Source organism: Grampus griseus, assembly GCF_964374135.1.
Source record: "Grampus griseus genome assembly, chromosome: X".
NCBI lineage: Eukaryota > Metazoa > Chordata > Mammalia > Artiodactyla > Delphinidae > Grampus > Grampus griseus.
The window spans coordinates 90,167,716-90,194,395 of record NC_138999.1 but is presented as its reverse complement, the minus strand read 5'-3'; the positions used below and the strand labels follow the sequence as shown (position 1 = coordinate 90,194,395).

Genomic DNA, 26,680 nt, shown 5'->3' with positions numbered 1-26,680 from the left:
GGAAATAACAACTGCAGAGCAGAATAAAGAAAAAAGAATAAAAAGAATTGAGGACAGTCTCAGAGACCTCTGGGACAACATTAAACACACCAACATTCGAATTATAGGGGTCCCAGAAGAAGAAGAGAAAAAGAAAGGGACTGAGAAAATACTTGAAGACATTACAGTTGAAAACTTCCCTAATATGGGAAAGGAAATAGTTAATAAAGTCCAGGAAGCACAGAGAGTCCCATACAGGATAAATCCAAGGAGAAACAGGCCTAGACATACATTAATCAAACTATAAAAAATTAAATACAAAGAAGACATATAAAAAGCATCAAGGGAAAAACAACAAATAAAAATAAGGGAATCCCCATAAGGTTAACAGCTGATCTTTCAGCAGAAACTCTGCAAGCCAGAAGGGAGTGGCAGGACATATTTAAAGTGATGAAAGAGAAAAACCGACAACCAAGATTACTCTGCCCAGCAAGGATCTCATTCAGATTTGATGGAGAAATTAAAACCTTTACAGACAAGCAAAAGCTAAGAGAATTCAGCACCACCAAACCAGCTTTACAAAAAATGCTAAAGGCATTCCTCTAGGCAGGAAACACAAGAGAAGGAAAAGACCTACAATAATAAACCCAAAACAATTAAGAAAATGGTAACAGGACCATACATATCGATAATTACCTTAAATGTAAATGGATTAAATGCTCCAACCAAAAGATGTAGACTGGCTGAATGAATAGAAAACCAACACCCATATATATGCTGTCTACAAGAAACCCACTTCAGACCTAGGGAAACAGACTGAAAAGGAGGGGATGGAAAAAGATATTCCATGCAAATGTAAATCAGAAGAAAGCTGGAGTAGCAATTCTCATACCAGACAAAATAGACGTTAAAACAAAGACTATTACAAGAGACAAAGAAGGACACTACATAATGATCAAGTGATGGATCCAAGAAAAAGATATAACAACAGGAAATATTTACACACCCAACAAGGGGCACCACAATACATAAGGCAAATAACAACAGTGATAAAATCGGAAATCGACAGTAACACAATCATACTAGGGGACATTAACACCCCACTTTCACCAATGGACAGATCATCCAAAATGAAAATAAATAAGGAAACACAACCTTTAAATGATACATTAAACAAGAAGAACTTAATTGATATTTACAGGACATTCCACCCAAAAACATCAGAATACACATTCTTCTCAAGTGTTCATGGAACATTCTCCAGGATAGATCACATCTTGGGTCACAAATCAAGCCTTGGTAAATTTAAGAAAATGGAAATCGTATCAAGTACTTTTTCCAACCATAACGCTATAAGACTAGATATAAATTACAGGAAAAAATCTGTAAGAAATACAAGCACACGGAGGCTAAACAGCACACTACTTCATAACCAAGAGATCACTGAAGAGATCAAAGAGGAAATCAAAAAATACTTAGAAACAAATGACAATGAAAACACAACGATGCAAAACCTATGGGATGCAGCAAAAGCAGTTCTAAGAGGGAAGTTTATAGCAATACAACCCTACCTTAAGAAACAAGCAACATCTCAAATAAACAATCTAACCTTACACCTAAAGCAATTAGAGAAAGAGGAACAAAGACTCCCAAAGTTAGTAAAAAGAAAGAAATCATAAAGATCAGATCAGAAATAAATGAAAAAGAAATGAAGGAAACGATAGCAAAGATCAATAAAACTAAAAGCTGGTTCCTTGAGAAGATAAACAAAATTGATAAACCACTAGCCAGACTCATCAATAAAAATAGGGAGAAGACTCAAATCAACAGAATTAGAAAAGGAAAAGGAGAAGTAACAACTGACACTACAGAAATACAGAGGATCATGAGAGAATACTACAAGCAACTATATGCCAATAAAGTGGACAACCTGAAAACAATGGACAAATTCTTAGAAATGCACAACCTTCGGAGACTGAACCAGGAAGAAATAGAAAATATGAACAGACCAAACACAAGCACTGAAATTGAAAGTGTGATTAAAAATCTTCCAACAAAAAAAAGCCCAGGACCAGAGGGCTTCACAGGCGAATTCTATCAAACATTTAGAGAAGAGCTAACAACTATCCTTCTCAAACTCTGCCAAAATATAGCAGAGGGAACAATACTCCCAAACTCCTTCTACGAGGCCACCATCACCCTGATACCAAAATGAGACAAAGATGTCACAAAGAAAGAAAACTACAGGCCAATATCACTGATCAACATAGATGCAAAAATTCTCAACAGAATACTAGCAAACATAATCCAACAGCACATTAGAATGATCATACACTGTGATCAAGTGGGGTTTATCCCAGGAATGCAAGGATTCTTCAATATATGCAAATCAATCAACGTGATACACCATATTAACAAATTGAAGGACAAAAACCACATGATCATCTCAATAGATGCCGAGAATGCTTTCGACAAACTTCAACACCCATTTATGAAAAAAACCCTCCAGAAAGTAGGCACAGAGGGAACTCACCTCAACATAATAAAGGCCATATATGACAAACGCACAGCCAACATTGTCCTCAATGGTGAAAAACTGAAACCATTTCCACTAAGATCAGGAACAAGACAAGGTTGCCCACTCTCACCACCATTATTCAACATAGTTTTGGGAGTTTTAGCCACAGAAATCAGAGGAGAAAAAGAAATAAAAGGAATCCAAATTGGAAAAGAAGAAGTAAAGCTGTCACTGTTTGCAGATGGCATGATACTGTACATAGAGAATCCTAAAGATGCTACCAGAAAACTACTAGAGCTAATCAATGAATTTGGTAAGGTAGCAGGATGCATAATTAATGCACAGAAATTTCTAGCATTCCTACAGACTAATGACGAAAAATCTGAAAGTGAAATTAAGAAAACACTCCCATTTACCATTGCAACAAAAAGAATAAAATACCTAGGAATAAACCTACCTAAGGAAAAAAATAACCTGTATGCAGAAAATTATAAGACACTGATGAAAGAAATTAAAGATGATACAAATAGATGGAGAGATATACCATGTTTTTGGATTGGAAGAATCAACATTGGGATAATGACTCTACTACCCCAAGCAATCTACAGTTTCAATGCAATCCCTATCAAACTACCACTGCCATTTTTCACAGAACTAGAACAAAAAATTTCACAACTTATATGGAATCACAAAACACCCTGAATAGCCAAAGCAATCTTGAGAAAGAAAAACAGAGCTGGAGGAATCAGTCTCCCTGACTTCAGACTATTCTACAAAGCTACAGTAATCAAGACAGTACAGTACTTGCACAAAAACAGAAATATTGATCAATGGAACAGGATACAAAGCCCAGAGATAAACCCACGCACATATGGTCACCTTATCTTTGATAATGGCGGGAAGAATATACAGTGGAGAAAAGGCAGCCTCTTTAATAGGTGGTGCTGGGAAAACTGGACAGCTACATGTAAAAGAATGAAATTAGAACACTCCTTAACACCATACACAAAAATAAACTGAAAATGGATTAAAGACCTAAATGTAAGGCCAGACACTATCAAACTCTTAGAGGAAAACATAGGCAGAACACTCTGTGACATAAATCACAGCAAGATCCTTTTTGACCCACCTCCTAGAGAAATGGAAATAAAAACAAAAATAAACAAATGGGACCTAATGAAACTTTAAAGCTTTTGCATAGCAAAGGAAAGCTTAAACAAGACGAAAAGACAACCCTCTGAATGGGAGAAAATATTTGCAAATGAAGCAACTGACAAAGGCTTAATCTCCAAAACATACAAGCAACTCATGCAGCTCAGTATCAAACAAACAAACAACCCAATCCAAAAATGGGCAGAAGACCTATATAGACATTTCTCCAAAGAAGATATACAGATTGTCAACAAACACATGAAACAATGCTCAACATCATTAATCATTAGAGAAATGCAAATCAAAACTACAATGAGATATCATCTCACACCAGTCAGAATGGCCATCATCAAAAGAATCTACAAACAAAAAATGCTGGAGAGGGTGTGGACAAAAGGGAACCCTCTTGCACTGTTGGTAGGAATGTAAATTGATACAGCCACTATGGAGAACAGTATGGAGTTTCCTTAAAAAAGTATAAATAGAACTACCATATGACTCAGCAATCCCACTACTGGGCATATACTCTGAGAAAACCATAATTCAAAAAGATTCATGTACCAAAATGTTCACTGCAGCTCTATTTACAATAGCCAGGACATGGAAGCAACCTAAGTGTCCATCAACAGATGAATGGATAAAGAAGATATGGCACATAATTACATTGGAATATTACTCAGCCATCAAAAGGAACAAAACTGAGTTATTTGTAGTTAGGTGCATGGACCTCGAGAGTGTCATAAAGAGTGAAGTAAGTCAGAAATAGAAAAACGAATACCGTATGCTAACACATATATATATATATATATGGAATCTAAGGAAAAAAATGGTCAGAAAAGCCTAGGGGCAAGACGGGAATAAAGATGCAGACCTACTAGAGAATCGACTTGATACGAGGAGGGGGAAGGGTAAGCTGTGACAAAGTGAGAGAGTGGCATGGACATATATACACCACCAAAGGTAAAGTAGATAGCTAGTGGGAAGCAGCCTCATAGCATAGGGAGATCAGCTCGGTGCTTTGTGACCACCTAGAGGGGTCGGATAGGGAGTGTGGGAGGGAGGGAGATGCAAGAGGGAAGAGATATGGGGACATATGTATATGTATAACTGATCCACTTTGTTATAAAGCAGAAACTACCATTGTAAAGCAATTATACTCCAATAAAGATGTTAAAAAATAAAATAAAACACTGCAGAGAGTAATGATCAGTGGGGGCAAGGATTCTAAATAAAATAGGGAAGGGACTGAGTCACGATGGTAGCTCCGTTGTCTCTCATTCCATCAAATTACGAAGATTTTGTAAAAGACGTTTTCAGAAACATATTAAACGACAAGGAGAAGTGGCATAACAAACAGAAAAAAATAGATGGAAAAAATTTTGCACCAAGATAGGATCAAAACACTTCTAAGTGAACATGTCTGCTACTACTTAATAGTTGGGCTTGGTATTAGGGATCAGTTGGGATGCATCCTAAATGAACTATTTAGTTTCAAAGATAATGCCTAAATTTACTTTAGTTGCTATTACCAAATATCAGTGGTTCCTCTGTTTAGAGAAGCAAAGCAGACTTAGAGGTTCAAATTAAAAGACTTGTAGATTATGAATGAAGAAAACCAACTACATTACTAAAACCAACCAACCAACAACAAAAGAAAAACAATTAATATACTCGTGTAATATTAAAGAGAGCAAAGAACAAAGAGGAAAACTTTTTCAAACAAAAATGGAGTGTTGATTCTTAACTTCATAAATTTCTTCTCACTTTTATATTGATTTAGCTCTCCCAAAATTAGTTTATCCTCACTAGATAAGTCAAAACCCAGTGTTTAAAAACCCAACTTACAAACCTTTTGACCAGTAGAAGTCTCTATACTCCAACTAACTTTACTGAATTGTCCTTAACTAACTCTTGCTATGGTCTTGGCACAAATAGTGCAAGCTTCTCCTAGGGCAAACCTCCCCAATGGGACTCTTTCTCCTGTAGTAGAGGCTTCTGATGGCACCATATGCACCTCAGCTGTTTCTAATTTACCCAGTCAGCCTGGCTTTGAGTGGATGACTCAGAAGGCTGATTTTTTTCTTTGAAGAACCAAATGATTTTACACCAAATTCAGATTTAATAAACTTAAACGATTTCATAAAATGCTTATAATTTAAACATGAAAGGATTTCTTCACGGTCACCCTGAAAATTGCTTTCACCATTCAAAAATGAACAGCACTTATGGTGTATATTAAAATGCAAGTGAGTGGAGGAAGTCAGATGACAATGAACAATGTACTGAAATGATAAAAAAAATGTGCAGGAGTAATCTTGTATTCATAAAGAATATATGATATATATTTTCTATACAAATTACCATTCTTATAATTCTCGTTTCATATATTAAATGTATATGTAAAATTTCTATGAGATTCAGAATACAAATAGAGCAAAATGAAATTGTCTGGGGAACCAAACTCAACTTTTCAACTGATGTTGAGCCCATGTATATAAAGAGATGCACCTTTAAAGCAATGAAATCCAAGGCAGAGCTGGATTAGCAGAAACAGAAATCAGACTGAGGTGAAAATGAATTACTTCTATGTGTTTGAAGGAAAGGGGGAAAAAGTACTTTTTTAGTGAACCTCAAGAAATTCTTCCATAAGCATTCATTTCAAACTGAAATGTTCCAGTTTAAGGTTTCACTGTAGTCAGAACACCTAAAGAACAGGAGCTCTAACCTATCCTATGAAAGAAGCAATTTATTTCATGAAAATATCCATAAACTATGGGAAAGAAAGCTACCCATCCTATACATCAAGTTCTCAAAAGAAACTGTGCCACCTCCTCAGAAAATGCTTCCTTTCTGTTTTCAATCTTCCTGCTCAGAAAGACATACCAAGAAGAACAGAGACTCGAGTTTAAGAGAAAAAGCAATGTGAAAGTAGACAAAATCAAATATTCCACAATGAACAACTGGGGCTTGAAATATCAGATATTAGCTACATTTAAATAACATTTTTGAAAACATCATAATGATTAATAAAAGGCAACTGGAGTTGAATAGACATGTTTAATGTTTTAGTGTTTGGAAACCAAAGGAATCACTCAAATGTTATGATGAAAATACTTTACATTTATCCTCAAAATATCTTTTGTCTGGGAGGAATACATATCTGTTCGTTTTTAAATTCATATGACAAGTGTGTTTCTAAAACAGTATGTAGCCAAGGCTATAAAAGGTTAACACATTGTATAGAAATGTCAAATAACACTGAATACAGCAGACAGATTCCTATACAGGCAGACAGGCAAAGAGATACTCTTGAAGAAAAAAATTTTAAATTGCTCTCTTTTGACTGCATATCTAACTGCATGTCAATGTCAAGTTTCCATGAGACAGACATCTGTGAGCTTCAATTTCACATAGGCAGAATAGCAAGAAAATATCAGAAACTGTGGATGGATAAATATATAAGTATATTTATAAACATATCTTTAAAATATAGGAACTGTCAAAGTGGAATATTTTAATTAGGTAGCACATGAAGAAAGGTAACTGCAACAGATGTTTTTATTGAGGTATAATTAGCATAACATTATATTAGTTTCAGGTGTACAAGATAATAACTCGATATTTGTATATACTGCAAAGTGATCACCGTAGTTAAGCCCAGTTAACATCTGTCACCACACATATTTACAGTTTTTTCTTGTGACGAGAACATTCCACATCCCTGCAATGGATTTTGATGCAAAGTTGGTAAAAACAAAACAAAACAAAAGTTTTGGATTCCCAGCTAAGAGAAGCAAAGCAAATTATAAAGGAAAAATCCTAATTAAGGTCTATGAGTGAGACCAAGAACTGGAATAAATGCATAATATTTCAGAATCAATGATAATGACAGCCAGAGTTCATTTCATTTAAAAACCTAGTACCAAGGTATAGTAAGAGGCAGCATAATTTTGAAACTAGGAGCAGATTCTGGAATTGGATCACCTATGTGTGAATCTCTGCCCATGTTAGCTGTGTGAGCTTGGGCAAGTTACTTAACCTCTCTGTGCCTTAGTTTCTTTATCTGTAAAATGTGGATCACTGCAATATTCTACCTCACAGAGTTATTATGAGGATTAAATAACTTAATGTGCACAGAGGACTTAGTATAGAATCTGACACATAATTACTACTTGATAATTGTTAGTTAGCTAGTTTTAAAATACCGTGTTTACTAAGAATCTTTAATTTTAGCTATTTAAATAGGAATTTCCATCTTTGGAAAAAAAATGTCTTCAATAAACTACTCTTGCAGTAAAACGCTATTAGTCAAACCACATGACATAATGAAAGTCACTCCCACCTATAGCTTTCATTAATTGCAGACAAAATACCTAGTAAAAATAGCTTAAAATTTTAATAATTATCTTCAAAATAATATATCTTCAAAATATAACTATATAACTTTTCTAGGATAGTCACTGCAAAGAGCTATGGAAATAAATAAATAAATGGACGAATGAATGAATGAATGAGCAGGCCTAAAGAAGCTCCATCTCTGCATCAGCTTTGGTGGTTTATGGAATGGAATGTGGACAACAAAGAAAGGCGATCTGAATACTGCTGTTGTAGGCCCAAACTTTGTAATCATTATGAGCAACCGCCATGTATTAAATACTTAGGAAAGGCCCTAGAGATACAAAAATGTTACTAGACACTTGCCCTGTCCTCAAGAGCAAAGCAGTCTAGATGTGGAAACAAAACACACACATACACACATAATAGCTTCCATGAGCAGTGCAGAGCTAGTGGAACTTAAGCTACTACAAGAGTGTTGTCATGAACAGCAATGGAACTGGCTTTCATTCATCTCCATGTAACATTTGAACAGAATATAAGGGAATATGTACATCTATTTTTCCTCATTTCCTCTTTATTATACATCTATAAGGTAGTCTTAGCCCTATTTGATAGAAGGAATTGAGATTCAGAGACATTAAGTAATCGATCATGGACACTTAAACAAAAATGGAAGAGCTGAAATACGAAATCTGATCTACACTATAACATTATGGATGTCGTATATGTTAACAAGAATGAAACTGATGGCTGAATTGTCCTGGGCAAAGTTATCTGTAGGATGCATGATAAATGCATTAAAAACCTATACAATTCTCTTAAGGTCATAAGACTATAGCATCGCTGATTTATTTCCCAGTGAAAACAATTGCACACATGCACACATTGAGTAAAAAACACTGCTGCCATCCCCTAGTAAGACAGTAACGGGAGTGACGTGACACCAAAATGATTTACAGATTCATTCCACATATGATATACTTCCTCTACACTGACCTTCCCTTTTTTGAAGACGGGAGGTTGTAATCATTGAGTTTTACGTACCTGCAGGTCCAATGTGCAGTGTTTATGAATTAGCTGAATACAACATGCCTCTGAATGTGAGCTATTCAGCCTTTGCCTGTTCTCTGTTCCCTTACTAACCTATCCTTTCACACTCAGTTGTATGTGTTCACTGCCAGGAATTGGATTAACCGTTGAACATCTCCAAGTACAGAGGGTCTTCCCTACCATTCTGGTATCAGGAGACAGTAGTAGTTTACCTCAAGTAGTGAAAAGGACACATGGAACTGGAATAAAGAAGACATGAGTTCGAATCTCAGCTATACTCTGAACTAGCTGTATAACCATAGACAGGTTACTCAACTTCTCTGAGCTTCAGTTTTCAGATCTGTAAATCAGGAATAATGATATTTGCCTCCCTGAACATTGAACAGAATGCTGTATATTAAATACCTCTCTATGCACTAAGTACTCTAAAAGAGCTGATTTACTTTCCCATCTTCTTTATGGTTAGATAATGTGACAGCAATCATTTTAATCACATGAAGTTGTATTTCAATAGCATGACTTCACCAAAAATATATAGATTAAAATGCCATGTTATGTTGCTGTTTTAATGAATGGCACATTGAACATAAGAAGCAAATCACATCTTATAAATGGACAAAAGTTCAAATTATTTCTTGGATAACACCACCAAATACACAAATATTTGTTCTTATAATCACTATCATGTTTTTGTTCAGTTCTGAATATCCAGTTTCTCTGCAAGAAATTTACAAGTTGTCATATTAATTGTTTTCAGAAGGGACATAATGCAATTGGTGATCAGAATACATAAGAATTGAAGATAAATTAATTGGGAAACTTGGGATAATTGTTAAAATGAACTTATGTGGTAATGTCTTTCTGAATTTTAAGCAGGAAACTTTTGTCACTGATACTTTTTACTTATGGGCTAGTATTTGCTCTGAAAACAAAGTACTTGCCTGTAAAAAGAAACTAATTAATGACACAGAATTGTGTATGAAAATATCAGATTTAACAGACATGTGCTAGTTATCATGTTAGGGTTTTTTTTACATATGATATCTTATTTCTCATTTATCCTCACAAAAGTGAATGAAGCAAAAATTATTCCTATTTTACAAAAGAAGAGACTGAATTCAGAGAAGCTAAGCTATTTGCTCATAGACATTTAGTGAGTTTCTGGTAGTGCCAGAGTTTAACCCCAGAGATTCAAACGTCAAGCATAGCATCCTTTACATTCTACGAGTACTGCTATGAAAATCAGAAATGCTGTACTGGGTCAGATCAGTGATTTATTCAGCTCTCAATGCCGGTGCTGGGAGTTACAGTATAACATGGAGGCCAGGGTAAAAAGCTGGTACTCCAAGACAGAGATCAGTCCCGGGATCAAAAGTCAGAAGGCATACCTGATTGAGCATTTGAGAAAAGTTAGTGAATTAAACCAGGCAAGCACACACATGTCTGAAAACACACAGGACAAAGCATGACAGGCCAGACCAAGCAAAGATATGGGAACTAGAAAGGCCTAAATCCTAGAGACTAAGGCAAATATGCAGGAATCTGGAAATTCACAGAAACCAAAGGGCCAGGCTCAGTATTTAGGAGAACAGACATATGGTACCAATAACAAGGCAGGTTCAAAACCAATGCAGCCCATTTCCTGGCCAGGTAGCTTCTTATACACTTTAACCAGGACAACAGATAGTTGTTGAAAGAGCCTCTCTCTCTAATACTGATCTCAAATAACAGTTCGAAAGTTTTAAAGCGTATTCTATCTTTCATATCTAATACCAATCAAACTTTTTTTAATCTAAAAAACATAGGATGAAAAAAACAATCAAACATTTAGACTTTTATTGGTTGCATAAAGACCACTTGAGAAAAGAATTAAAAAGCACATATTTATAGGAAATTCTGAAGCATTTTTGAAAAATCACAAAGCTTGCATTTATGCTCAGAGATGATTAGGCAAAAGGCATTTCAGGATGCTGGGAAAAATCGGCCCTTAACAAAAGGTACTTGTCTCTAAAGGAATAATAGCTAAAACGCCTCCAGCTTATCGTATTGAGAGCACAGACAATGACATCATAGAAACAGCATAAATCACAAAGCACTTACTGCTTAATGTCATCATATGGAAGCACATTTTGCTGAGGTAAATATAATGGATGGGAACACTTTCTCCTTAATTACATGTGTTGCAGGGACAACACGCACTATGAGAGATGCTGATCAGTGAATCTCAATGGAGCTCAATCTGCCCATTTCTCAGAGCCACGTCTTTGAAGTATACTTGATAAAATAAAAGTACCTTGTCTTTTGTCCATGTCATAATCAGAGATGCCTCGTACCCTCCCCTGATATAAAAAATATGGCTAGGTTAGGTGGGACAACCTAGCCAAATGCATTTATATCTCAAAATTCACATTTCTTGGGTCTTTGTTTAGAATAGCACACCCTAAATGCCAACTCCTTACCCAGGCTTTCCTTCCACTAAGGCTTGAGCTCTGAGCATACTCAAACTGCCTTTTCCGTGTCCAAGTCAGCATGGCTCTTGAGCTTACAACAAAAACAACAAGCATAACAGCTACTAATTACTGAGCATTTACTATATGTCAAGCATTGTGCTATGCGCTTTATCTCATAGAAGTAAAGGCAGCGTTCTTGCTGCTGTCAAAGGCCAACCCCTCCATTTATGCTCTGGATTCTATGTCCTCCTGTTTTCTCTTCCTTGATCTCTCCTTCTCTAACAGATCACCTCTGCTGACATATGAACATGTGCTAGAATTTTTGATATTTTAAAAAAGAGATCCTTCCTTGATGACACATCCAGCTATCATCCTCATTAATCTATGCTTCTTTATAACCAAACTTCTCAAAAGGGTCAAATTCAATGGATATTTCTGCCCTCATTTTATACAGTTGACAATGCCCTCCTTCTTGAAACCTACTTAAAAGGTAGGTTTCCTTCTTTTATTTTTGCCATACCTCTTAATCTCCTTTACTGGTTCTTCATTATCCATACCCCCAGAGACTGATCCTGGACCCCCTCATTCCTTCCCTTTCTAAATTCTCTCTCTTGGTTATGTCATCCAGTATCATAATCTTAAAAATATAGTATATTGATTACTCTCAAAAGTATATCCCTGGTCCATAATTCTGTGAACCCCAGACTTGTAGAAAAACTGCCTAATTTGAAACTTTTATATTCATATTCCACAGGCACCTCACATTTACATCAAAAACTAAACTTTGCCATTCCCAAAACTTATGCCTAAATCTACTCTCAGTTTTCTCCATCTCAATAAATGGTACCACTACAGAACCAGCTGAGTAAGCTAGAGAGCAAGGTATCCTTTATCTCAATCTCTACATCTATCATCTTTACTTATTTATTTATTATTAGTAGTGTTAACAACACTTGTATCAATAATAAGAGGAGATAGCCCTTCTTGAACACCTAGTATGTGCCAGGCACTGTGCTAAGTGTTATAGCTGTATTAATTCATTTAATCCTCATACCAAGCTTTTGAGGTATGTACTATCATTAGTCCCACTTTATAAATGAGAAGACTGGAGCCACAAGATGAAATAAGTTGCCTGAAGCCACACATCTATTAAATGATAAAGCTTGGATTTGAATCCGAGGCATCAGGCTCCAGAATCCATCCTTTTAGCCACTACACTAGGCTGCCTTATTTCAGTTTGATGTACAATGTGCCTCTGTATTTATTAGATTTTTTGGATGGGCAGCTGCCCACTTGCTTAGGGAAAACAGTCTTCAATGACAATCTCCCTGTGATTCAGTTAACCTTCTAAGATATACATTACTACATATGTAGAAAGTTAAGCTCAAAAAGGTAAAGTAACTTGTTTAACAACATAAAGCTAGTAAGTGTTGGAGTTAGAACTTAATCCAACTCTTCATGAGTCCAGAGACCAAAAATTTAACCACCAGGCTATACTCAACCTTGTTGAGTTTGCCACACGGACAGATTTAAACAGCCATCATCCATTTCCTTATCACCACACCTCAGACTATCAAATCACAGCCAAGCTCTTATGGTACAAAGACAACTTTGCCTTAGGATCATAAAGTCATTAGCAGCTATGCTCGGTTTTAAAGCCATATTTTTTTGTTAGCCATTCTGAGAGACATGAGGCCATCCTAGGAAAGAAGGACTAGTAGAGAATAAGATGAAAAATGAAAACACTCTTTGTCTACAGGGCTGGCTGTGAGGCTTCCTTCATGTACAAAGATGAGAGTATTGACCCACTATCAGTAGGGCGGAAACTCAGGAATTCTTTCTCTAATAGCAGACATGGAAAGCTAGTATACATCTAGTCACTTTTTGGGGGGTTCCTCTGAACAACTTCTGTAAAATAACCTCCAGGATAAAGAGCACTGACTGGAGTAATGAACTAGAGTTACACTACAGTCCATGGGAAAATCAAATCCATATCTCTGGCCAAAATATGTTAGAGAAAAGTCATACAAGTTATATAATATCCTCAAAAAAAACCTATTTTTTTCCAAGCAGGTCACATGTCAAAGCACAGAAAGAGTAAAAACATAGAGGGGCTCTAGGAGACTGGCTACAGGGAACCATTAAAATTTTATCTATAAACATGAAATCTGACTAGCATGGGATTAAATTTGAAGGGGTTTCCCAAAACAGAAATTCTGCCTCCAAAATGTATATATGCTGGACTTGACTTTATTTATTCTATTAATTGCTCAGTTAAAAACTTATATGATGTCAGTAGAAGGACAAAATGAAAAGCATAGGAACCAAAAACAATAGGAAAAAAATAGGAAAGGGGGAGGGAGGGAGGGATGGAAGTGGCCCAGAATGAAACAGAAGGACATGAAGCAGAGGACAGAGGAGATATTAAACAATTAGCTTTGGCATTAGAAAGCTAAATGTAAAAACATTTACAAAATTGCTTACACGGACTTTATCTTATACTACATCTTAAGTCACAGAACTCTAATGCAAACACACTGCATGTGCAAAGCAAGATGTATTCATATGCACTATAAATCATAATGAAATTATTTTAAATAGCATGACTAGGCTCTTAAGCTATCTGTTTCTGATAATATTTACGTAACAGTTTTTACATCTTTAGAAGGGCATTGGCTCTCATTCAGTGTTTCCTGGCCCATGTCTCCTATGTCATCTACAGACTTAGTACCCAAGTTTGTCCACATATGGTTACTTGGTTCCTTGTAGATGGAAGGGCACCACAAGCTGAGGAATGCAGAAAGCCTCAAGAAGCTGGAAAAAGCAAAGATATAGATTTTCTCCTAGTGCCTCCAGAAAGGAATGCAGACCTATACACAGTGAGACTCATTTTGGACTTCTGGCTTCAAGAACTGTAAGATAATAAATGGGTGTTTTTTTTAAGCCACGACGTTTGTTGTAATTTGTTACAACAGCCATAGGAATCAAATACATTTCCTTTCCCATTTCTTTGATTTCTAAGCCCTTTCTCTTTCTCCATTACTAATCTCATGCAATTTTTTCAATGGGAATATCAGCACCTCAATCTCTTATCTTGGTTTACCAAGCACAGGCTGCCAAAACCAAGGAATGTCTTCATCTTCACACACAGCTCCTCTCTCAGCTCTTGCCATTTAGTTACAACAATCCAAAGACCTGATGGATTAATTTGTAGCCTCAAATGACATCTGTCCCCTTCATTTATACCATATTCCAACTTTCTCATGTTATTGTCCTCCTACATTATTGTCCTCTCTTCCTCCTGTGCTGCTTCAAAGGGTAAAAGAACAAAAAAGGGATACAACCACTCATGTTGGTTACTTGGCTTTCACTTGCCCTGATGTAGAGACAAAGCAAAGGCATACTTGTATAATGGAAACTGCCACACAAAGGGACAGAATTTGACATGAAGAAATGGATGTTTCATCTAAATCTATGCCTCCTTACTGGTGCACAAAGAGAAAGACAAATGAGGGAGGGTGACGATGGAAGAATTATTATCAAAAATTCTATTACCCTCTAACAATCAAAGAAAGGCAGGTAGGAATCCAAAGGTCTTCCTCTATGTACAATAATATGACAGGTCTCATTAATTCAATCAAGTGCCATTGAATGGCTAAACTGTATGCCTGACATTTTGCTCAGTTCTAAGGGTGATAGAAATTAAGTAGGGTCATAGTCCCTTCCCTATGGGAGTTTACAGTCCTATCCTGTTAGGGTAACAAAATCATCATCTATTAAAGAATTAGAAACTATCCCAATACAATATAAGCAGCACCGCTGGTGTAGTGGTATCATGCAAGATTCCCCAATACAATATATTATCAAGAACTAAATCTTATGATTCTTGTTCAATGAAGTATACACTACAGAAAAAGGTGAGATCAATGAAGGCCAGAGTATGTGGAGAAAGCTTCTTAAATTGGTTTCCAGATGAGAAAGCCACTTTTTTGCCACTGACTTAATTTCTTCAGCATAAGTGCTCTTTGTGAATGAGGATGAAGATGAAGATATCTGTAAAGGTTCATTCCTAGGTCAGGGCTAGCCCATATGAGTCACTCTGCTTTCCCTGCTACTGAGAGCAGAGTCTTTACTCCTGGTACTCATTCTCAGAGAGACAGCTAGGATAATGGAATAAAAGAGATGGAAAAAAATGGAAAGAGGCAGTAGGTGAAAAAAAAACAGAGTCTAAATAAAGCAAAGCTAGAAAGAGAGATAAAGAAAAAAGTGGCATCCATCAGTCTTCAAAATGACAATTATAGGCTCCTCGTCAAAGCTCATAGCACTGAGGATAAGAGAGTCGTGAGAACTAAGCCTAACATCTCCCCAAATGCTGCTTCAGTGGCACAAAGACACAGCTCTAGTTTTTTTCTCTCTCTTGATCTTGCCCACCAGGAGCTTAAGGACACCCTTGGAAGATGTATTCCAGATTGCTGACAGCAGAACTCACTGACATTGGGCCCTGTTCTCCAAACCGTCAATACTATACCCAAGATAATAATAATGAAAAGAAGCTAAATCTGACTCTATCATGACAGGACTGAAAAAGTGACCACATTGTAAGTGGCAGCCTGTAATTTACAAAAGTCTGGGAGGTATACAACTCTGGCCCAAAGCACATGGCATACAGTAGACACTCAATATATGCTTGTCGAATGAATGCTCAAACGAGTGACTGTACAGTACAACATAAGCTCGAGAATATGGAGGCTTTCTAGTATAATACCACTAATAATATCATGAACTTGCTTTCAATGAACGTTCATGGGACTCAGGACACTGTTTCCCACAAAGGATATTCTTAGGCTTCCAGTTCTTGCCTATCTCTTCAGTCTCCACTGATACCATCCTCCCACTTGCTCACCAGGCTCCACTGACCTTCTTTCAAATCCCCAGATGTCTGCTGCTTTCTGCCATCTCAGGGCAATTGCATATGCTTTTTTCTCTGTCCAGAATACAACCTCTTCTCTTCACCCCACCACCACTGACTAGCTCCTACTCATCCTTGAGGTCCCTGGATTTTTCAATCTCCTATTTGAACCAGTATATAGTTTATAATATTCATGTAATTAAGAAAAACAGTTGATGTCAGGAAAGGTCTGTAATAGCATGTCCTTAGTGTCATTGTCATAGTTGGAAGAATAAGCTGATCAGACCATGAGTCTTGCCCATTGTACTAATTCTTAAATTTTGTGCTTAGTGTAGCCTAGTGACAAAGAAAGATACAACAAAGGTAAATTAAACAGAGTTGAGAACGACTCATTCTCTTTGATTTTTATTCTACAGTCCAAGAATCAGTCCCATTCCTCCCTGCACATTCCCTCCTGCAGCACATTTCCCACCACCACACTATCAATCCCCTCTCTATATTCTGACCCCGTTCAAAACTCAGAAAATGAACCTGCTGAAGTAATGGAAAAGTAACTGAAACCCCAGAAGAATGGGGCAATGAGTGTCATTTTGTTTCTATGCTCCAGTCTCTTCCAAGGCAAATGAACCTATGGGCCACCTACTATCAGAATCTATCCCAAGTACCCTCCCCATCAACGTGCCTTCACAAAACAGAGTTTACCAGCTATAGCAGCATAAATACTGACGCTTTTGTTAAGGCAGGAAAAAACCCCACTATCTTATTTGCTTTCATTCTCCACTAAGACTCCACTAGAAATTCCTTCCTTGGCAATATTCTCATTGTGGTTGTAGTGGGAATGACAGCATGGCCTCCACGAACATCATGATGCACAGTGGTTTCTCTCTCTATGCTGTTTGACAGGAAAGATCTATAGGTCAGCTGTTGTGTTTTGGTCCAAACCCAAGCATGATAATGAGATGCTAATGTAGCATAAGTAAATCCCTATTTTATGTCATTAATAGAAATATAGACACTGACATATTGTAAACACTAATAGTATAAGGGCCCAGTATGCAGACCACAAAGAGGGTCTCCTGGGGGTGTAGGAGCACAGGCTGAAAATTACTGAATTTAGCATATTTTGTCATTCTATGTTCCTTCTTCAGAGGGTGCTATTTGATGAGTGGTATCGTTGCCTCTTGAAATGAAGTTCAAAGCACTTAGTTGCATTTCAAGTTTCTCAGTTGCCATTTGCATTGCCCTTCCTGTCATCATAATAAACTGTATTTTTTTCCTTCTCAAAATCATTAACCTATGTGAGATAAGAGGCATTTCTTATTAGTGCAATTGCAGAACTGACAGAAAAGGGGCCCAGAAAGGCACCAAGATTCTATCTGGGCACATGGCTCGGGTTCCTGCCGCAAATGGCTTTCAGTCTCTCAGTTATCAGATCCTTCACTGCCTGTCTGCTCCTCCTTCAAGACTGTAACCAGAGAGAACAGACCTTCTCTGAACTACTAGACAAGGTCATCATTCTTCCATTACCCTACCCCCACCATGGGACCCAGATACTGCTTTCTTCTGAGTTACTACTGATGATTCATTAGGACCCCATATTGCACACTAACAGACTTAGATGAAGGTCTATTATCCTTTATTTCCAAAACTAGCTGCTTCACCCATGTTCTCTATCCATTACTCTTAGTCACCTCCCAAACTTTGTTCCCTCAATAACCTGGTTCCTTTTTACTGGCTCTTTTGCCAATGCTTTTCAAACACGTGTTGCCCCTTGCCCTTGTCCACCAAAACAAGAAGTGGGAAAAAAACACATTTGGTTTGATTCCGCTGCCATTTTAGAAATTAATTATTTTTCTCCTTCCATTCAATACCAAACTTGTGAAAATTTTTATCTCAACACCTCCATTTTCTCAGCAGCCCTTTGCTCCTTAATCTCCTATCTTCTGTCTTCCATGATCATCAAAACACAGCAATTATTCTCTCAAAGGTCACATATGACCTGCTTTTATCACTGTCTTTATTGTTGAACTCTGTAGTTTTCCCTGAGGTTGACCATCCCCCCTTCTTGACTTGTCTCTTCCTTGTGTTTTGTTTTGGTAACTGTCCAATTCTGGTTTTCTTCTTTCTTTCCTAACCAGTTATTAAATGTCTCCCCACTGATTCTTTATCTCATCCATGCAGGTGGGTATTAACTAAAGTTCTGTCTTCAGTCCTCTGTTCTTTTTGCCTCTAGCATTTTCTTGCTGAGGGGTAGGAAAACTTGATATAAAGCCAAAGTGGCAAATTCAAGTGCTTACAAGGGCCAGACAGGTAATGTAGATAACTGAAGAAAAAGATGGATGGGTGTAAGATACAAATAGGGAGTATAGGATGCTTGGGGTAAACTATAGCATTAGCTTCTATTTCTAAAGGATAGATGCTATACAGCCCCAGCCAATGTGTGCCGGGTTGGCCAAATGTGTCACCCCTGCCGATTTTTCATCAGAAATCTGAAGTCTGGATCTTTCTGCTAATTCTCAAAATTTCCAAATGTTAGTCACTGGTTCATTTTTTTTAAATGATGTAGATTGTATCAGTTAGGACTGAATAGGTTATACTGTATTTACACATGACTCCAGATTCTTAGCTTACAGCAAAAGGTTGTTCCTTACCCACATTATAATCCCATCACAGGTTAGTTGCATATCTGCTGCACATCATGTTTAGTCTAGGACTCAGGCTGACACAGCTACTTCTATATTCTACTTCTATCTAGAATATTGATAAACAAACTCGTAGCAGAAGAAAAAGAAAACCTGGTGAATCATGCACTGAAACTATGTACTTGAATCATGCTTTATAGTTCCTCTCCGGAATACTGCACATCACCTCTGCACACATTTCCTTTGCCAAAACAAGTCACATGGCCAAGGATGACTTTAATGGGAAGGAGGAGTTTAATCCTCTCCTAGAGAGAGGCGGCAAGTATTTGTGATCAATAATACAATCTACTCTACTGGCTAAACACAACTATCAGTGGTCCATTACCAGTTTGCAACCTCTAAAGTTCAGTAAAGAGCAAGGAACAGAGACTCAGGAAATATGATTTGTCATTGCCACTCAGGACACTGGGCAAGTTACTTCACCAATTGGTCTCCTCTGTAAAAGGAGGGACTCAGAATAGATGATATTTAAAGTCTCCTTACAGACCTACTATACTGAATGTGTGAACAGCTCTGTAAAGATAGAAAACTATTGAGCCTGAACCTGCAAAACTGCTTTCATCCAAGTCCCAGTACTACATTTTCTAAAAATAGCTGCACATTTTTATTTACATATCCAACCACCAGCATCCAGCAAGTCTTTTTTTTTCATGAGAAAGCACCAATGCAGTTTATTTTAATTCTTCTAGTTTATGAGAATAACTTCTTAATGCTACATCAGAAGTCAATTCATCAATACTGAATTTGGAAAGCACAATCAAGAAAGACCCAAATTTTTATTGGGACTACACAACTTAGCATATACTAGATACCATGATTCTAGAACAAAATCAAAAGCAAAAATCTGAAATATGCATGACAAAAGTTCTTAAACTCCAGGGGATCCATGAACCACCCCAAACTGTATACAAAAGATTGTGTAGTGCATGCATAGATTTTTCTGGGTAAAGGTCCTGTAACTTTAATCAGCTTCTAGAGGGGCCCAAACAGTACACGGTAGAATTCTGATTTCCTCTGTATTTTCAATAATGGAAGCTGTGGACCTTGGGAAGTTTACTTTTGCACGTTTAAGACTCAATTTTCATGGCAAGAGGGTAGAAAAGAAAAATAAAAGTAACTTGCGAGGACTGGGCAGGGAAAAACTCAGAAGTGTTCTTTACTTCATAAGTTTTAGTAACATGTTCTGGTTTAGAGACGGGAAATGGGGACATCAGTGGTAACATCATAAGCTGAAACAAGGAGACTCCTACAGGGATTTTTCAGGTCCTTAGAAAAACCAAACTTTAGTATGAATAAAGCAATAGCAAGAATGAAAAATGCAATTTAACTCAGGTCTAATTTTCTGTTTCTGCATATTAACAACTTATTTTTGATTTCTGAATATCAAAAACTTCAATCAGAATACTTTAAAAATATTATTCTGCATGCACTTAACAAATATGACAAAAGACAAGAATCCAGTTGTCTTGTTCACATATATTTAAAATCGGCCAGTACAGATAATCACGAACACTTCACTGCATTGATCTGAGGGCATCCTACCTCTATGCACACGTTCATGTAACACTACTAGTAATTACCCTGGAGCAGAGGCAAAACGGAGATGGAGGAATCACCCTACAAAGCAAGTTTAAGGGATTAAACGTCATCATCGTCTTCATCGTCATCATCACTACTGAGGACAAAGCTGCTGCCTGTGGACAGGGGCCCTTCCTCTTTAACATTCCCTGAATCACCCACAGTCCCTCTCTCCGTGGAATCTTCTTCCTTCTCATCTGACTCTTCGTCAAACCCCTTCTCAGAGCCTTCTTCATCAAACATTTTCCCAGAGCTGTCACCTTTGAATTCTGATTTTTCAGAGTTACTTTCTTCTACCTCTTTTTTAAGAATGTTTTCACTAAATTCCTCTCAGAGCCCTCTTTCTCAAAACCTTTCTCAAGGCCGTGCTCATCAGGATCTGTTTTGAGTCTCTTCTTTTTGGGCTCTCTTTCTGCACCATTCTCTTTCGACTCTTTTTTAGGACTACCCTCTTCATGCTCTTTCTCGGGGCTACGTTCTCCGGACTCTCTGTCGGGGAAGTCTTCTTCACTCACTCTTTTGGGACAGCCTTCCTCAAACACTCTTTCGAGGCAGCTCTCTTCAGATTCCTTTTGGGGACAGTCTTCTTCAGCCTCTTTTTCAGGGCCACTTTCTTTAGCATCTTTTTCAGAAGCATCTTCTTCAAGTTCTCCCCCATCTTCTGTTTTTTCAGACTTCTTTTCATCTGTAGGTTCTTCAAATTCCATTTCAGTTGCGGCTTCTTGAACATTCGTTTGAGATATGCAAGGGTGAAACATATTTCTGGTGATGACAACTCGCTTGTGGCGCATTCGGGATGGGCCAGCTCTTCTCTCAGGTCTCCAATCCAAGTGCTTTTGCCACACAGACAGCTTTTTCTTATAGTCTTTGCACTTCTTTTTCTTCTTTGAGGTGTCATATTCCCCTTTCAGTGGAAACTTTGCCACCTCCACATGTAATCTGTAGCCTCTAATTTCATCATCATCCAAAAGTTTTAATGCAAGTTCCACAGACTCTCTCTTCAAATAACAGCAAAGTCCATCTCCTTTAAGATTTCCTTGATTATCTTTGTAAAGCTTGACCTTAAATTCCTCTGTTTGAGGATCTGTCATAATAATGCCAAACGTGGACATGAGCTGTATAAATTCATCCACTGTAATATCTGGAGGCAGACCAGAAACATACACATTTGTGTCTCTGCTTTCATCAGGATGAAACCATCCTGATTCACCCTTTCTCTTTTCTCCCCTCTTTTTGGTATCACTGGGTTCGGGGGATTTTCTTTGCGGAGGTTCCTCTGCAGTCCTAGCAGTGACATCTTGGACATTCACAGTAGAACTAGACGCACCGTCGTTAGAAAAGCCATAATTGGCCTGATATGTAGCAATAAAATCTTCAGTGATCTTGGGGAACCAAGCCTTCTTGTCCAGGTCCCACTCGTATGGGGTGTCAGTCGGCTGCTGCTGGAAAGAATCGTTTTCTCCACCGGGATCTTTCTCGGTGTCGCCGTCCTCAGTGCCTCCGTACAATTCTTGCATTCGCAACTGCTCATCAAACTCGTCGTTCTCATCCAAGTTGTTGCCGCTCATGTTGCCGACTTAGCCCAGGTGCAGTGTCCGGGAAAGTGAAGAGGCCGAAGTGACGCTGGCTCGCCCCGCTGGGTCTTGACACCACCGCTCGATCCACAACGCGGCGGGAGCGGGCACATTCTAAGATGACTGCGGGTCCCGCTGCAACGCCTGGAAACCGCTTGACAACGGAGGCCCGTTGACGCTGACGCAGTCGCCATTGTTGACACAGCCGCCATTGTTGACGCGTCACAACATCGCCATCCAGCAAGTCTTAATCCAAGCTGCTCTTCACTCCAACACTGATTTTCTTATTTGTAAAAGGTTCCACTGACAACCCAACTAATATGTTTGGAATCATCCTTATCTCTTTTATTTATTTCTCTAGTCCCCCATCTCCAGCTAGTCATGAAGCTCTAGAAATATTGTCCTCCTGATATTTCTTCCATCCATCCCTTCCTTTTCAGTCTGATTGCTATCAATAGTATCCATGCTTCTTATCTATTCATATCTGAATAGCTGACCTGGCTTACTATCTTGGCTCTTGCCACTCCTATTGCTGAAGTGTCAGTGCTGTCATACAATCATCTCCTTACCCCATCCACGTAACTCCCACAGCCTCACCCCTATTCAAAACCTTCAGTAACTCCTTGCTGCCTTCAGGTCAAAACTCCTTCACCTGACATTCAGGTTGCCTTCAGTAACTGACTATATAACTTTAAGCCATTTAATAAACAGATGCTCAACACCACTAATTATTAGAGAAATGCAAATCAAAACTACAGTGAGGTATCACCTCACACCAGTCAGAATGGCCATCAAAAAGTCTACAAATAACAAACGTTGGGGAGGATGTGGAGAAAAAGGAACCCTTTTCACTGGTTTCATCCCCACTATTGGTGGGAATGAAAATTGGTGCAGCCACTGTGGAAAACAGTATGGATGTTCCTCAAGAAACTAAAAATAGAACTACCATATGATCCAGCAATTTCACTCCTGGATATATATCCAGAAAAAAAAACGAAAACACTAATTTGAAAAGATACATGCACCACAATGTTCATAGCAGCACTATTTATAATAAAAGAAGCAATTCAAGTGCCCATCAACAGACTATTGGAGTAAGATGTAGTATATATACAATGGAATATTAGTCGTAAAAAGAATGAAATGCTGTCATTTGCAGCAACATAGATGGACCTAGAGAATATTATGCTTAGTGAAATAAGTCAGAGAAAGACAAATACTGTATAACACCACTTAAATATGGAATCTAAAAAGTAATGCAAATGGAAATATATGCAAGACAGAAACAGACTCACAGATATAGAAAACAACTAGTGGTTGGTCACCAAAGGCGAGAGGGAATGGGGGAGGGGCAAGATAGGGGTATAGAATTAACAGATACAAACTACTATATATAAAATAGATAAACAACAAGGATATACTGCATAGCACAAGGAATTATATCCATTATCTTGTAATGACCTATCACGGAGTATAACCTACAAAATACAGAATCACTATGCTATACAACTGAACCTGACATAATGTAAATCACCTATACTTCAATAAAAAATTTAAGCTGTTTAATTTCCCTGAGCCTAAACGTCCCCACTTGTGAAATGGACTTAATAACAGTTTACCCTACCTACTCCAAAGTGTTAGCATATCATATGAAGAAATGTTGATATAAAATATAAAGGTTGTAAGATGAACAATTGCTTAAGCAATCCAGAATTTCTACCACCACAAATGCAAATAATTTAATGAAGTTTTATATCACCAAAGTTAAGTTTTGGAAATGATTTTTCCCAAAGAGGAACCATCTAATGACTTGTTTGTATAGTCAGAGGTTGGAATAGATAAGCTGTCTCAAAGGTCTATTCTAATTGTGAAATTTTGTTGATACCTTATTACTGCTTACCTTAGAAACTGAGAGTAAAAGTAATTAAGTTACAGAAACTAAGGAATGCCTAGCAGTTAATATCATGTGTTCTGGAGTCAGCCAACATGGGTCCAAATCTTGACTCTCCCACCTAATAACTGTGTGAACTTAATAAACCTCATTAACTTGTAAATGGCATTACCATCTAAAATCTGTTTTGTTCATAAAGACAAAAACTGAAGTTACCCAAGAATCCATCTATATTGTGCACTTGCTAAAAAAGGAAAAAGAGTTTGATGTATTGACACAGAAATAACTCCAAGTCATGCTATTATGTAAAAGGGGAAGCAGATCAATATTTATGATAGAATCCAATTTTTGGACATATATGTTTATATACAGATGGAGAAAACCTAGAAGGATACACAACAAAGAGTTAACAGTGGTTATCTGTGGGGTAGGGATTGGCAGGGTAGGCACGTGGATTAAGAGGCAGGCATTTTTACTTCTCTATTCATACACTGTCATGCCAATAGAATTTTTTACAAGTCTGCATTATTTTATATTAAGCATTTTCCAAGGGGAAACAAATTCCATCTAGAGATGCTTGCTCTAATTTGAAGCCAAGGTCTTACCACTTCAGAATAAAAATAAATCCTATTATAAAGCATCACCATAGTCCAACAGAAGTAGACCTCAAACAGGCCTTAGCCTTTTCCTGCTAACTGACGTTTCCAGGAAAGTGACCTTACCCTCACCTAGTTTTCCCATAAATACTTAGGAATGTGAAGGAGTTGTGATCATTTATTTACCCCTGGTGGGTACGTAGGTAGATTTGTAGCCAGAATCTGAAGAACAGTTGGGTGGGACCAGGAGAGAATTAAAAGAAAACAAAATAAGAATGGCAAAAGGATCTTTTAGAGTCTGGTAAAAATCCTTACTCTATGCAGATGGTGTAGCTCAAAGCTGCACATCCCTAGGGCGAGCTATGGGAACCTGAGAGCCATGTTTTCATCTGGGAACATAATGCCCCATCTACCGCTATACATAACCATCCCTCTATGTCTCTAGATCCTTTGCCATGAAAGAAATATCATCTCAATCTGTGTTTTTAGTGTCTTTCTTCCAGTCTCACCACTATCCTGTTTTGACAAGTACAGAGAAGTAAAAGCAGCCAACATTTACAGAGTACTACCATAGACCAGGCACTGTGTTAAGTGATTTACATGGATTATCTCACTTAATCTTCTCAGCTGAAGAAATAAGCCTCACAGAGGTCATCTCACTGATAAATAGTGGAGTCCACTGTCATGTAATAGGAAGCATAAACATAAGGATTCAATCATAAGGATTGAATCAAAGGTTGGTAAGGTTTTAGGATAGAAAGAAGGTCTGGATCATGGTACTTACTCTACAGGAGAGGTAGGACACTGCACTGGGGGGCAATGGGAATCCATCTGGGATGAAGGTAGCAAAAACATGTGGTAATGATGGAAGTAATAAAAAAAATCACAGTCTAATAATAACAGCCAATATTTATTGAGTGTTAACTACCTACTAAACAAATCATATGCAGCATCTCATTAAATTCTCCCAATATAGTCACGTGAGGAAATGGCTCAGAAAGCTAATGTGGATCATCCAAGTTAGCAAGTGGTAAAGCCAGGATTCAAACTCCAGATATGCTTGATTCCAGAATGCCTAATCTCTATGGATATTCTGTCTTTTATAATTGTCATGACTCCCTCATATTTAGTATCTTAGTAATATTCAGACCATCCCATATTTCACTGCACAGGACAGGTTTTACCATTTGTTAATAAGAGTATAGATGTTCTGCTTCTCAGAGCCTGCCCTCTTTTCCAGCCAAGTACCTAGTTATCAATGCTATGGGCGCAGAGAAACTGGAGAGAGCTGTTTCAAGGTAGATTCTAACAAGATGCAAAGAGTTACCAAATCCAAACACCATTTGCCACAATCTATTTTGATACAAGCAAGCAGTCAAAACTGAAAGGGAATGAAATGAATTCTGTGGGTCTGGGTTTGACCCAAGGTGATCTTCTTCCCTTTTCAAGCACCATAAACCTCTGCAGCTAAGACATTTAGAGGTAACCTCGCCAAGATGCTGCACAACAATTTACTGAGTCCCACAGTCCTCCTCTGGAGCCTGTTTCCAGAAAACCCCAAAATGGCCCTTCCCAGCTGGATAACTGTATTTTTAAGCCAGTAGTTAATCTAGCCAAAAGATTAAGTCATCATCAGGAAGTGTATTGCCAACAAAGTTTAAGTGGTATGCTTATAAAAGGAAAACAATTTGAGCACTCTGAAATGTTCCTAATCAAAGTGTCCCTTTCCTGACAATTCTACTGCAATGAGTCTTTCAGAACACTCAGGAGTTATTCAGCTGCTGGTTTACTACCAATTTCTTTCCAGTTTCCTATCCCCTCAGGGATACTGTCCTTAGGAAGCCACCCCCAACATCAGCAGCAGCCGCTGCCGAAACCCAAAATAAGCCACTTGTTTTGATGCATTGGCCAGACAGGAAGGTTTTCAAGAATGCTGTAAAACC

General features: G+C 37.8%; 2 protein-coding genes across 2 annotated transcripts in view; both read right to left on the bottom strand.

The window, feature by feature from the left end:
* Window positions 1-26,680, bottom strand: part of IL1RAPL2 (interleukin 1 receptor accessory protein like 2) — a gene marked incomplete at both ends in the record, with an annotated part of 1,067,560 nt that overhangs the window by 885,880 nt on the left and 155,000 nt on the right. The window lies entirely within an intron of this gene.
* Window positions 20,593-22,262, bottom strand: LOC309839438 (17S U2 SnRNP complex component HTATSF1-like). The gene is given in 2 exon segments (XM_082681191.1): window positions 20,593-21,005; window positions 21,008-22,262. Coding segments are annotated over 2 exon segments (1,506 nt in total). The 5' UTR covers window positions 22,245-22,262; the 3' UTR covers window positions 20,593-20,736.